The sequence below is a fragment of the Empidonax traillii genome, unplaced genomic scaffold, assembly GCF_003031625.1.
Source record: "Empidonax traillii isolate 1590-97213 ecotype Southwest subspecies unplaced genomic scaffold, ASM303162v1 scaffold470:size469199, whole genome shotgun sequence".
NCBI classification, from domain to species: Eukaryota; Metazoa; Chordata; class Aves; order Passeriformes; family Tyrannidae; genus Empidonax; species Empidonax traillii.
Window position 1 is genome coordinate 47,501 of NW_020955663.1, and position 12,835 is coordinate 60,335.

General features: G+C 40.9%; 1 protein-coding gene and 1 long non-coding RNA gene across 2 annotated transcripts in view; one reads left to right on the forward strand and one right to left on the reverse strand.

Annotated features, from left to right (window-relative positions):
- LOC114063500 overlaps positions 1–1,368 on the reverse strand; it is a 1,646-nt gene extending 278 nt beyond the window's left edge. The window contains exon 1 of the long non-coding RNA XR_003572564.1: positions 535–1,368. This is a non-coding gene — a long non-coding RNA (uncharacterized LOC114063500). The remainder of the gene's footprint in view (positions 1–534) is intronic.
- The window catches only part of URI1 (URI1 prefoldin like chaperone), a 41,087-nt gene extending 32,003 nt beyond the window's left edge, over positions 1–9,084 (forward strand). Inside the window, exons 7-11 of the mRNA XM_027895807.1 lie at positions 2,534–2,714; positions 3,305–3,572; positions 4,148–4,290; positions 5,750–6,008; positions 8,279–9,084. Of these exons, the coding sequence (XP_027751608.1) occupies positions 2,534–2,714; positions 3,305–3,572; positions 4,148–4,290; positions 5,750–6,008; positions 8,279–8,467 (1,040 nt within the window). The 3' untranslated portion in view covers positions 8,468–9,084. The remainder of the gene's footprint in view (positions 1–2,533; positions 2,715–3,304; positions 3,573–4,147; positions 4,291–5,749; positions 6,009–8,278) is intronic.
- The last annotated feature ends 3,751 nt before the right edge of the window (positions 9,085–12,835 follow it).

Sequence of the window (12,835 nt, forward strand, 5' to 3'; positions counted from 1 at the left end):
AGTGTAAATGTCGTAGTTACACCAGAACAACCGCGACACGCAGCTCCTGCAGGTCTGAAGCTGATCCTTCCTGAAGATTTCTGGACAGGACACTGAGCAAAGATAGTTGTGCTAAGGAATTGGGTAATTTCTGTGCCATCTGATGTAGTGCTTGATAGGTAAGACTCAGTCAAAGTTGGAGGAAGTAATTTTACAGTCGGAAAATAGCATCACTTGGACATTTTTAGGAGGAGCAGTAGCTTGTGATTTGCAGAGGGCTGAGCTGGGCAGTTCACTGTTAGGTTTTTCTAGAGTAAATCACAGGAATCTCTGAATGCCAAGGCTGACAAAGGGGGTGTCTCTCCAGTGCATAGATGTCATTGCAAAATAGGAGGAGTAGCATTCTGGGAAATGCTTCCCACTGTATTAAGGGTGGATGCTGTGGATGCCAGGTCAACCTATGTGCAGCTTTTTTTGTATCCTAAACTTACATCATCTCTACTGTTCTCTGAAACCCTCTTTAATTTTTGCTGAAAATCTGTAAAGTTGAATTACCTGCATCTTCTCTCAGCACCAGTCTGTACTGAGATTGAGAGGAAAGTAAGTAAAAGAGCAACTTAGTGATTATATTGAAGCAGTCTGGGCTTCATTGGTTTTGTTCACGTGGAAATGGGCTGTATCTCTGAGAAAGACAAAAACAAGTATCCTGAGCACCTCATTAGTTTATCAATGAGTATCCATTTTCTGGATTTTAATACTTCACTTTTTTCATTAGTGTATGAGGTTAATGGTGGTGCTGTGGTAACAGTGAGCAAGCACAATGGATGCTGGCGTAGAAGGTGGTTGCCCTCTGTTGTCTCTGAGATCTGACCTGGTTTCCTAACTGACAGAAGTGTTGGAACTAGGAGGGAAGATGCCTGGCACGTTGAAGCACTTGCTGCTGTTCAGGAAGGCCTGTGCTTACCTTGGTAGTCAAGTCCGTGGTTAATACTGAAGGGTAACAGAAAGAAATTAGACGGGCACAATTTGAAAACCAAATTGAAATAGATTGTTAACTAATCCTTCCAAATTTTATTTATTAATTTTGTAATTATACCGAATGAAATGCTCACAAGCTGCTCTGATTGCTTAGCTTACCTCAATTTATATTCAAATCTCAATAAAATACATTTCAGCCCTTTCTTAACGAGATGATGAAAAGTGCTATCCCGTGCAAGAGTAGAGGACACACATTCCAACATGACTTGCAGTCACCTGTTTGCTTTTTAATGTTGCTGTTGAATCAGTATTTAACTCAGGATTAAAGTATAAGCTGACGTATTTGAATAAGGATATGTTTAAGCCATGAGTTCTTAAAATTTAAAAAAATAATGGCCACACAGTTGGTTAATAGAGATTTTAAAACTTGAAGGATGCTGAGCAACGAGGTCATTTTATTGCTGTTGATTAGAATCACAAAGCAGTGTCAGAAAGACCCACAGAGATACTGGAGTTCCCACTGCACAGACGAAACATGGGGTGTATTTGTGACAGTGATGGAAGGGGATGGGTCTCACTCCTGTAAAGAGGTGCAGGCGCTGCATGGGGGTGGTGATGGGCAGAGAGGAGGGAATTCCCCTTGGGAACCTGCCTGGGACCACTCAGAAACAGCTCCTGGGAGCTGCTGCTGTTGTGGTGAAGGGGGGGATAAAGAAACAGTCCTGCCCTTCACCCAGACAGGGCTAAAGCATTAGTATTGTTGGCGGGCAGTTTGTTCCCTATGTGCTAGACAGCACTCAAACAGGAAAAAGTATTCCCCATCCTCAGTGGATGCACCGTTTTATGAGGTAGCAAAGCTTTTAAATGCCAGCAAGAACTTGTCAGTGACTACCATTTGCTCACAAGTGTGTATCTCAGGTCACCTCTGAAGCTTTAAGTGGGGTTTATATTTATTATTTCTGAAAGGCAGATTTATGTATGCTTTTCACAGAGTCTTTTTCACCAAATAAGTGATTCATAATGACTGGATTTGGGTCAGATTGTCCAGTTGACTCCGGAGATCATTTTTAATGGTCTTCATTGTCTATTTAAAAAAAATCCAAAACAAAAAGCTCTGCTTTTTGAATATAGGTGACTTTATAAAAAATGAGCTAGAGTACAAACTAGGTTTGTTTTCCCGTTTAATAAAATGTGCTGTTAATGGGACAGTGAGCAAATGTCACATTCACATGTTGGTATCTATCAGAGCAAATCAAAATCTACTGTTTGGCACAAGAGGTAAAAAACCCCACATAGTAATAAAACTGTCACAGGATCAGTGTCTCCTGCTTTGTAAATAAACATCTCTGCTTTGCCTCGGTATTCCTGTAACATCCGGAGACTATTATCCTGTGCTGGTGCTCTGGTTCATTGACAGTTTCACTTAAACAGTTAAACAATAATTTGAAATGGAAAACGTTCTGCCCATATTCCTTAACCCCTTTGTGGTTTTTCCCCCCCCCAATGTTTTTTGTTGGATTTTTTTTTTTTTTTTGTCAATTGCTTTAGTAATTGCGTCTTACTTTTTGTTGCACAGGAAAATACCGAACTGCTCACAGACCTCATTCAAAGCCAAAAGTATCAAATGTTTTTGAGGTAGATTTTCAAGCAAATGGAAGTGATACAAAATCAACGGGGCGTTTTCAGTCAGAGGAGGAACTGTGGGCCCGCTTAGAAGAGCTCGAGAGACAAGAAGAGATCCTTGGTGAACTTGACAGGTACAAGCAATGCTGTGGCACAGGCAGGGCTGGAGTTCAGAAAAATGTAGGGGTGGGATGCTGTTGGTACACACAGGATCTATCCACTGTGAGTGCAAATAGCTGACCAAAGTGATGCAGTGAAAGTCATAATAGGTGGAAGAGGGGCGGAACATGAACAAAGCAGGCATTGCAATGTCAAAGCTGCCAAAATCTGCCTCTGTGGAATCACAACAGTCCAGCATTCTAGTACTTTTTTCTTAAAGATGACAGAAGAGGGGGGAAGTGAAATTCACTTCCCACAAGCTAGGGAAATCCATCATTTCCAGTATGGGAGTTACACAGGTAGCGCTAAATGACACCCTTAGATCTATTCTGATTCTGAAGCGATACATGTGGTTTTAGCCATGATGTCACAGTTTCAGTATTTCCAGGTCACATGGAGAGGACCTAGTGATTGTTAGAGAGTACTAAGAAGTTCCACAGCCTGGCTAAAAATACAGCACCTGTGTAAAAAAAGTTAGGTTCAGGCTTGTTCATTGTTTCATATGTTTGTGTCTCTCAAGAGCATGAATTGCCTCAGTTCACTTAATATATTTTGCATTCCACAGGATGCCTGATACAGTTGAGACAAATGGAGAAGATGCAACCTCTTCTGAAGAGGAGAAGGAAGATAAGAGGATAGATCTGAATGGGACATACAGGGCAGAAGACTGTATTACTCAGGGCAACTTCCATAAAGAAGTAACAAATTCAGGCTTGTTTGGGGGCCAGGTTAACGGCTCTACTTATTACCACAGTGATGATGAAGATGACGTGGATGTTGGAGATAACTCTGTTCCAACTATTTTTTTCTCTCACACTGTTGAACCTAAAAGGGTTTGTATTTCATTATTTGTATATTTCATTCAAGAGATTGCATGAAACATCTATACCATATCTAAAATAGAAAATTCTAGCTTATGTAGATAAAGTAGAACGCTAACTGTAGGTGACATTTGGATATTTTTCAAATGCTTGAAACCCACTGTTTTAAATCCTGCAGTTCCAAATACGGTATTAAAAAAAATGATCTTCAGATGTCTAGCTTGCTGTTCTGGCTTCTGGCTCTGTAAAAGGTAGTATCCTGTCCAGGAGTTTTTAAAATTACTTTTCACTTGCCTTGAAATTGACCTTTGAACAGCTCAGCTGTTGAGCAGAGTTTGAATAAGCAGATTGTCATATATTATATGCAAAATACGTGCACCTTAGTGCAGAGAAATGCCCCAGCTCAGTGCAAGTGGTAGAGAATAAACAGTTCACACTATGAATGTTACCATTCATTCATTTGTTTAACTCATCTACGCTTCCTAGTCCCCAGCTGCTCAGGTAGGAGAATGTCAGAAGCCAGTTCATCTGAAGCCTGGTGATAGTTGATTTTCTGGTCTAGACCATCCTTTGTGTTCAATTTTCAGGTAAGAATAAACACAGGAAAAAATACTACTTTAAAATTCAGCGAGAAGAAAGAAGAGGCCAAGCGTAAAAGGAAGAACAGCAGTGGCAATGGCCACCCAGCTCCAGAACTGCCCAACATCAAAACCCCAGCAGACATTTACCGGTGTGTAATTTATGGCATTGGCACGTGAACTTCCTTCTCTTGTCACTTGTGTTCACCTGTAGTGTGAAACCAGCCCACAATTCCCTGAAAGAAACAGCTGGAACCGAGTTTAGAACTTAAAAATGGAAGTTTGTGGCTTCTGCATGGTTGGCATTTTTTCATGTCTGTAAAACACTTCTGACCTTAATGTTTCCTTTTCCAAATGGCAGTCTGTCATTTACCTGCTTCTTCAGAGCTTCTGAAATTGAGGTAAATTTGCCAGTGCATACCATGCTCAGAAAGGAATGCAGCAGTTATGTTATGCATTCTGGTTAATTCCATGTCATTTGCTTCTGTGTTCGTTTCCAAACAGAACCAACCAGATCTACCACTTTTAATATCCCTCCTTTCCCAGTTACTAATTTTCTGGGGTTTGCCCCTTCCTTCCAGTATCTTCACAACATATTTAGGTCTTTGTTTGTCTAGTTTCTCTTGCATTCTCTCTCCCTAACTTAAGTCCATCACTGTCTCTCTTCTCTATAAAAAACACTGCTCACCTGTAGGACACCCACACACAGAGAGCTTGAAAAACAGTGTTTGGCTTAGAGGATTGGACAGAACACTAAACTAAGGGGAGAGGAGAGTTAAACAAGTATTTATGTCTGTAGAGATAAACACAGCCATTAGACTGGTTGATGAAATGCTCCATCTTCTGTGGAGATATATTCCCATGAGTGCCTGATGAATAAAGCTGTTAGAAATAAGTAACACCCTTAAAGCTCATCCAGTCATTGGGCTCCTCCTTTATGAGTTTGATAAAGTTGGCATTGTCTTCTCTTTCTCCTCCACCCACCCTTAACTTGTGTAAGTCATGGAGATGCAGTACAAGCTGTAGGAAGAGCTGTTTTTGTCAGTTTACAGTCTGTTAATACTCGAAAAGTGTCTTCCTGTCGATATGAACTTAAAAGCTGATTTTTAAATTTTTTTTTTTTTTAACTTAAAGCAGAATATGACACTTGTCAGGAAAAAAAGCTCCATCCTTTCCACCTACAATGAATGTTTTTTGATTTTTTATTCTACATTTGACAAGGACTCAACTCTAGAATACCTTGTGACATTGTGATCTTCTGAATCTCTTCACAGGAACAACCCTGATAATCATTTAGTTTACCTTTTTTTCTAACTTTTTGTAACTCGCATTATTCTGTTTTCTAACATTTTTCAAAAAGCTATACATTTTCTGCTGAAAGAACGTACCAACTTAATGCTTGAATCAAGGGCATAACAGCGTTTGCTCTGCAGAATTGATTCTTGTGCACTGGTAAATAAAATGCCTCAGAAGGTACAGTATTGTGATTCTGCAGCGAAAAAGTTGGAAAAGCACATCATAATTAATTTGTACAAAAGACAAAGCCAGATCACTGTAAATTTGTCATCTGATCCTGAAATGGTTTATTAAAGCTAACATTTTCCTTTATAGAGTCTTTGTTGATGTTGTGAATGGAGAATATGTCCCTCGTAAATCAATTTTGAAGTCTCGAAGCAGAGAGAACAGTGTTTGTAGCGATACCAGTGAGAACAGTGCTGCTGAGTTTGATGACAGACGAGGAGTTCAGAGGAGTATTAGCTGTGATGAAGCTACTCAGAGTGACAACAGCGAAGGCATACTGGAGGAAGAGGAGGAGGGGGGGCAGCAGCAGCTACCGAAAAAGCTTCCTCCCTCTTCAGGGACAACTGAGGTACAGTTTTTAATTAATTATTGATTGTTGGCAGGGATAAAAATGAGAAATCTAATGACTGTAGTTGCCTATACCGTGAGTTTGATTTCTTTAAAATAATTTTCCAACTCCTACCTATTTTGCTTCAGAAGGACATTATCAGGTGACAGGCGTCTGTCACACACATCCCAGGGACAGAGGGGAGGAGCAGTTCAGGTGGCTTCCCTGACACCTGAAGCTCTTCCATAAAGATCCCACAAAGCAGCCACTTCCCGGTGTTACTGAAACCAGTGTCCTGTCTGCTGGGTCATCCTGAACATTTCACTGCAGGACATACAGCAGGATTAAAAAAAAGAAAAAGAGAAAAAAATCTGTGCTTCGTAGCTAATGAGAGGAAAGAGATTAGATTCTCTCACCTGTGTTGCACAGCTAATAAACAGCTAGTTTCCAGCTGGTTTTTAAGTTTTAAAACACACAGATATTAGCTATTATTTTGCCTATAGCAAAGAAATTGCCTGGTGGAAGGAAGCATTACATCCCTACTCATCCCATTTCAGGTTGGGGCTATTAGTGATACCAAATAAGTCTGTTTTCACATGTTTGGAAACTTCAGGGCTTCATCATAAAGGAAAGAGGCTGTACAGTGTAAGGAAAGATTTACAGTGGCTTAGTGACTACAAGAATTAAATGTAGAAATTCATGGCATAGCATATGTAAGAACTTAACACTAATTTTTTCAAACTAGATAAAACTTGAGTTTTCAGTAGTTCCCAATGCAATGGGCAAGTTCAATGAAAACACTATTTTTAGAAAATATATTTTTTGACAAGAAATGAATTCCTCATAAAAGCTATTGTTTATCATTGTTTTTCATACAGACAGCTACAGAGGAATCCAGGCAGGATGTAAAGATTCATGGTGGAAGATTTATCTGTACAGTTAGCACTTCACGTTGTATACTTTCTGGAATATATTTGCTGTATTTTTATAAAACATCTAAGTACACTTTAGATGTTACCCATCAGTCCATTATCTGAATCTGGCATGTTTATTCCCTACAATATAATTTCTTTTCTAAGTAACCGAGAATGAGCAAAACACTCCAGTCAGATGTCCCTCCCTAAATGCTGTTGTTTTGCTTTTGCTTGTTTCTGTGGGTGTTTGAAGTACATTATTTCTCCATTACCACTTGCAACACTCTACTTTCTTTTATTTCTAATTTTACCACAATCTTCTGAGTTTGTATTTTGCTTACCTGGTTTAGAAAATGAGCTGCTTGTTAGAACAGTGTAGTTGTGTACAGGCACAGCTTTAGGCACACTTTGTCTATTGGAGCAGAAAACAAAAAAACACTGCTTTTTTTGCAGGTCCTGCAAGAAAAGAATGGCTGGTTTGTTTTGCTTTGTTTTTCTTGGTAACTGAGTTATGAAAAAGCAGAACTAAGCATAGTGACTAAATCTGGTGTGCATTCCTTTGTGCCCAGTATGAGCATCAGGCCTTGGATGTGAACTGCTTCCCCTTGTCCTTGGGCATTCTGAATTTTCTGTTTTCTATACGTAGTGGATGATTTGCCCTTAAATATGTTTATAAAAAGTAGTTCTGAGCTGCTTGTTTCCTTGTGTTTTCCAAGAATCATCGTCATTTCTTAGCTAAGTTAAAAAGGATTAAGTCATATAATCAGCTGCATATAAATTATAATTTTTAAACATTACATGTTTTTATTAGACCTTTTATAGAGAGAAATAGTTGGAATCAAATTTGCTGTTCTCTTAAGTATAAATTGCTTTCACCATTTTTTGATCATATTTGGTAAGGAGAAAAGAACAAACAAAATATGTGCTTGCCAGTTCATACACAGTGTGTCAGCTTGATGCAATTAGAAGATACTAAGTCATAAAATATGATGTATGATGGAAATGCTGACATACTTCAACTTTACAAAGTCTCTCCATTTCTTACCCAAAATGAAATTGTGTATTACATCAGCTGTTTTATTTCTTAAGCATGTGTCAGTGAGGAAGCAAATTTTTAGATCATTTATGCAGTAGGAATGAGATTAAGTAGTACTTTTAAGACACTTTCATTCGGTCATCTTTGAACAAGCTATATTTTGAGGTTAATCACAATTTGGTTACTTAAGCAGGGAACAATCATTGATTTAAAGATATTTCTTTACTTTTGATTAAAAGAAATAACAGTCCTAATCAGGCTAATATAGGGTAATGACCTTATGGGCATAGCCTCACATTTGCATTTTATTAGCTCATTTTGAGTATTCTCTTCTGTTGTAGGCATTTTCCGGAACTGTTATAGAAAAGGAGCCTTTGTCTCCCTCCTTAATACCACACCCAGTCATCGCTCACCCAGTCCTGCCGACCATTCTGGAGCGAAAATCAGAGGAAGTTTTGTCCGAGGCTCCAGAAGAAACTACTAAGAGAATTTCAAAATTCAAAGCTGCCAGGATGCAACAGACTAACTAAGCCGGCTGAAGCGCCAGTACTCTCCCCTAGGTCCACATCTCTTGAGATTCTGTAGAGCTCCCTCTGTAACACCCAGCTAGTTAACAGCTCGTCCTGTGGTAATTTGGCATCGGTTATCTCTGAAACGTTTACTGGCAGCATTAAAAAAACAAACAGTTCGGTGTTGGAACACTTGAATACTCACCTTATTTTGTCGATTTCCCTGTGTGCTGTCAGCACCTTTGTGTATGTTTGCCTTATGATAGCAGCACTTGGGTTCTTTTTCAAAAACTGTTCCTTACATACATTGTTTTTGTGTTTAAACCTAAATACAGGCAGTTTTGTGCCAGCTGTGAGGTTCTACGTACCATATGGACCATTTTAAGGAAACTTTTCACATTTCAAATAGATTCACCAAGTATATTGCATTACTTGCTTTAGCATTTTAAGACACACTTGTATTCACATTGCTGTAGGTTTTGCTACTAGTTGTCTGCTAAAAGTTTTTTTCCTTCTTTCAAACCTCTCTGATATCTCACTGTACAGATCTATAAAATGCCGGGTTCATGTACATTGCAGGGAAGTTTCTTTGATGGAAAAGGGTATTTTGTAAAATTAAATTTTCAGTAAAAAAGCTGTCAAAGTTGTGTGGGTTTTTTGTTTTGGTTTTTTTTTTTTTTTTTTTTTTTTTTTTTTTTTTTTTTTTTTTTTTTTTTTTTTTTTTTTTTTTTTTTTTTTTTTTTTTTTTTTTTTTTTTTTGTGGGTTTGTTTTTGTTTTTATTTTTTGCTTTACTACTAATTTGGAAACGCCACAGAGAGGTTTTTATTTTGAACTTGCATTTCTGGCTTGAAGTGTTTACTACCACATGGACATAAAAGCAGTCCATTCTCTTCTGCCATTGTGTTTTAACCTCCTGCTAATGAATGTCCATGGAAATTGAATGCTCTTAAGGATAGAAGCATAAACTCAGACTCTTGATTACAAAATCTTCTAGTTCTTTTGTATACTCAGAAAACATTGTAATTGTCTTGGGAATGCCCAGAGGGAGTCAGCACTAAGGAAAAATGTCTTAATGCTTCAGCTTCATTTCAAAATGCAACAGCACTGCAGCACTCGGGGTACAGTTCGGTGTATCCTTCTCGTGACTGAGAGCAGTCCTGACTTTAGGAGTCCCTGCCCAGCAACTCCTTCCAGTCTTCTTGCCATCCCCTCATTTTGCTGAGACAGCTTTTGTCGGGGCCACCCCTTGAATGATAATCGGTGACAGAGGTGGGCTTAAAAAGCAAACTCCTGGTTGTGGGTTCTCGTGTTTTTTTCAATAGTTGTGTGGGTTTTTTGAAGCCAGTGAGTTTCCTAATGTCTTTCCCAGCGTGTCTGTATCAGCACAGTTAGAGGGGTAGTTATCTTGAGCAAGGACAAGGAAAAATGATGGCAGAGGACATGGGAGCTGGAGTACCTTGAACTGATGGTGCTCTCCAGCTGACATCATCAAACCACAGCCTGAAAAATGAGGCAGAAGGAGTTGGGAGGTGTAAGGAGGGATTTGCTTTCGGCCACAGTTCTGTGGCTTTGTAAACGGGCAGCCTGAGAGCCACCAGCGTGTGGTTTTCCCAGTCTTGGCCATCCCTGAGCAGGGCATCAGCTAAAGCTGTTTCCTCACCTTCCCCTAAAATAACCGCGCCTTGCGCTCGGATCCTTTGCTCTCAGATCACAGCAGATGAGCTCACAGTGTGGCTTCAGGCATGAAAACAGAATCACCAGCTCCCCCTTTTTCAACACTCTTTTCTCTCTGTGCTTGGGACTTCTTTTTGTGAGGTGACTCGTAAAGTCGGCTGCACTCCATCCACCCCCGATGTTCCCTGCCAGGTGTTGGGGAAGGCACTGAGGTGTCCCGGGCCGGGCTGTGGCAGCAGGAGTGGCCGACAGCCGTGTCCCTGCCTGGGGGAGCAGCCCACCAAAACTGGGGGGGACACATTTCCCCCTCCGTACGGAGCAAAGTGCGTTTTGCTGGAAGGAAAACTGCGGGGGAAGTTGTGCAGCCCCGCTGCGCCCGCCCCGCGCTGCCTGGGAGGGGGCAATCGCCGTCTTCAACAGAGCCCGGGAATCACGTTGAAAGTGTTAATCATTAACTTGATTCATGCTCAAATGCGGATTTTTTTTTTTTAAAGCATATTGCATTAGTACTAAAATAAGCCATCAATGCCAGTCCACCCTCTATTCACGGCTAAATATTTAAAGGAGGTTATTTATAGCTTCTTTAATGAATTCTTGGCTAAACAAAATGAAATTATGTCCTAGAAAAGTAGAAGCTATTTTGTAACCAGAACAGTGCAACTGTAAAATATAGTTCCATGAATATGTATTTTAAATAACAAGGGGTTGAGATCCAAGACTACCAGACATGGGTAATTAGAGGGAAACGGAGAGAAAGAAAGAAAGAGAGAGAGAGAGAAACCCCTTTAAAAAGATTTATTTAGATATCTTCTGAAATACTTCCCACTTCTAGTTACTTCAACAAAACCAAATGCCCCTTGTCACCATAGATCAGTTTCAAATCAAAATTAATTCTTTGCTTGTTTTCTTTTTTCCTCCCCTCCCCTTTTTTCACATCCCTGCTCACGGGAAAAAGTAGGATAAATGCACCTTGGGTTTTAATGAATTATGGCCTCGGTTCAGGGAAGCATCCTTACTCAGGAATGCACTTTGGCATGTGCTTATGTCTCAAAGATTTTGTAAAGAAGAATGGATTTAACCACATGCTTAAAACTGAGCACATGAGTGTTTTCCCTAATAGGGAGCCTGAGTGTGTCTATGCCTCTCTGCAGTATATTTAATTGTCAGAGGGCTCAGGGGCTGGAATGAGCCTTCATCTTTGGTCTCTTCACTTCAGCTTTACCAGCAGACTCTCTGTGCGGTGCCTGGAGCAAGAGAGATGGCTGTAGGGGTTTTATAGAATGTTTACAAACACCAAACAACAACAGCAAAAATTAATTAAATCTATCAAAGCAGATAAAAATCTAAACAGTAAAAAAATGATCATGTGAAGGCCTATCTCTGCAAGGACCTAAAATCTGCTTTTTGTGCAACACTGAAGCCAACAAGTGGCTGCAGATGACCACCAGTGCATGGGTGAAGCAAGCATGGGATGGAGCAACAGTTCCCCAAATCCAAGGCATGTAGGGATCCTGGTGGTAAATTAATCTGTTGATACGAGTATCTTTTTGCCCCCAGTGCTGCTGTTAGAGATTTTACTCACTTATATAATAATAAGGGTACATTTTAATTCTGAAATTCCTTTGGTGACTTTTCCTGCTGCTGTAAGGGCTCCTTGTCGGCCAAGGAGCGCTGCCAAGGGCTCTGGACATGGGGCTGAGGAAGGGATATTATTATAGTTCTTCCCAGTGCCTCCCAAAAGCTCCTCCACGTTCTCAGCAGGAAGGATGTGGCCTGGCCAGGCTGGGGCAACTCTGGCAGCTGGTCACTGGGGTGGCACAGGAACACATGCTGGAGGGAGCCCCATCCCTGTCCCAGTGTCCCCAACCTGCTTGGGCACAGGTGAGCAGTGCCAGGTGAGTGCAGCCAAGCATAACTGCACAGGTAGAAATGTAGCACTAGAAAACAGCAGGGGAAGACGTTTTTGCATGGGATGTCTTTGGTCCAAAATGAGAGTGGTGGCAGCAGCCAGCGTGAGCACTGCACAGCCACGGGGACAAGTCAGTGTTCCCCAGCAGTGCCGTGCTGTGCCCCACCACCCCACACAGCCTCAGGGGTGTGATTGCATCAATTAGACACTGCAAATCACCTGCTCCTCTTCCATTCCTCATTGGGAGAAAAACAATCTACTCTTTAATCTTTTTAACTGGCCACAGGTGTGTTGGGTACCTGCCCATACCCAAAAAAGGGGTTGTGGGGGGGGGGACATTTCCCTCCTGGTGCTGAGGTGGTCTGCCCAGGAGGAGCTGAAGGAAAAGGCAGAGGATGCTGTGCGCTCACTGTAGCTGGGTCAGTCCTGGGAGCTGAAGCCTGTCCTGGGCCAGCGGAGCTGGGACCTGGTTCGGAGGTCACGGAATCCATTTCTCTCTCCCCGGTAAGACGAGTTGCACTTCCATTGCTCCCTTAAAGCATCTAAACCAGCAGATTTTTAGATGTTTCGTGAATGTCTAAACCAGCTGTTTTGGCTGTTCATTTTAACTAAGTGATTTATGCCGAAAAAAAAGAAAAAAAACAAACCAAGAACCCCAACCAAAAAAAAAAAAACCAACCACCAAACCCCGAGCTGGGATTAAGAGAAATCAGATGTGCACAATTGGAATGCGGCGTTTCTGCGTTACAAATAGCTGCGCTCTAACCCACATTAACCCCACGATACGTGAATTTTGCCAACTCCC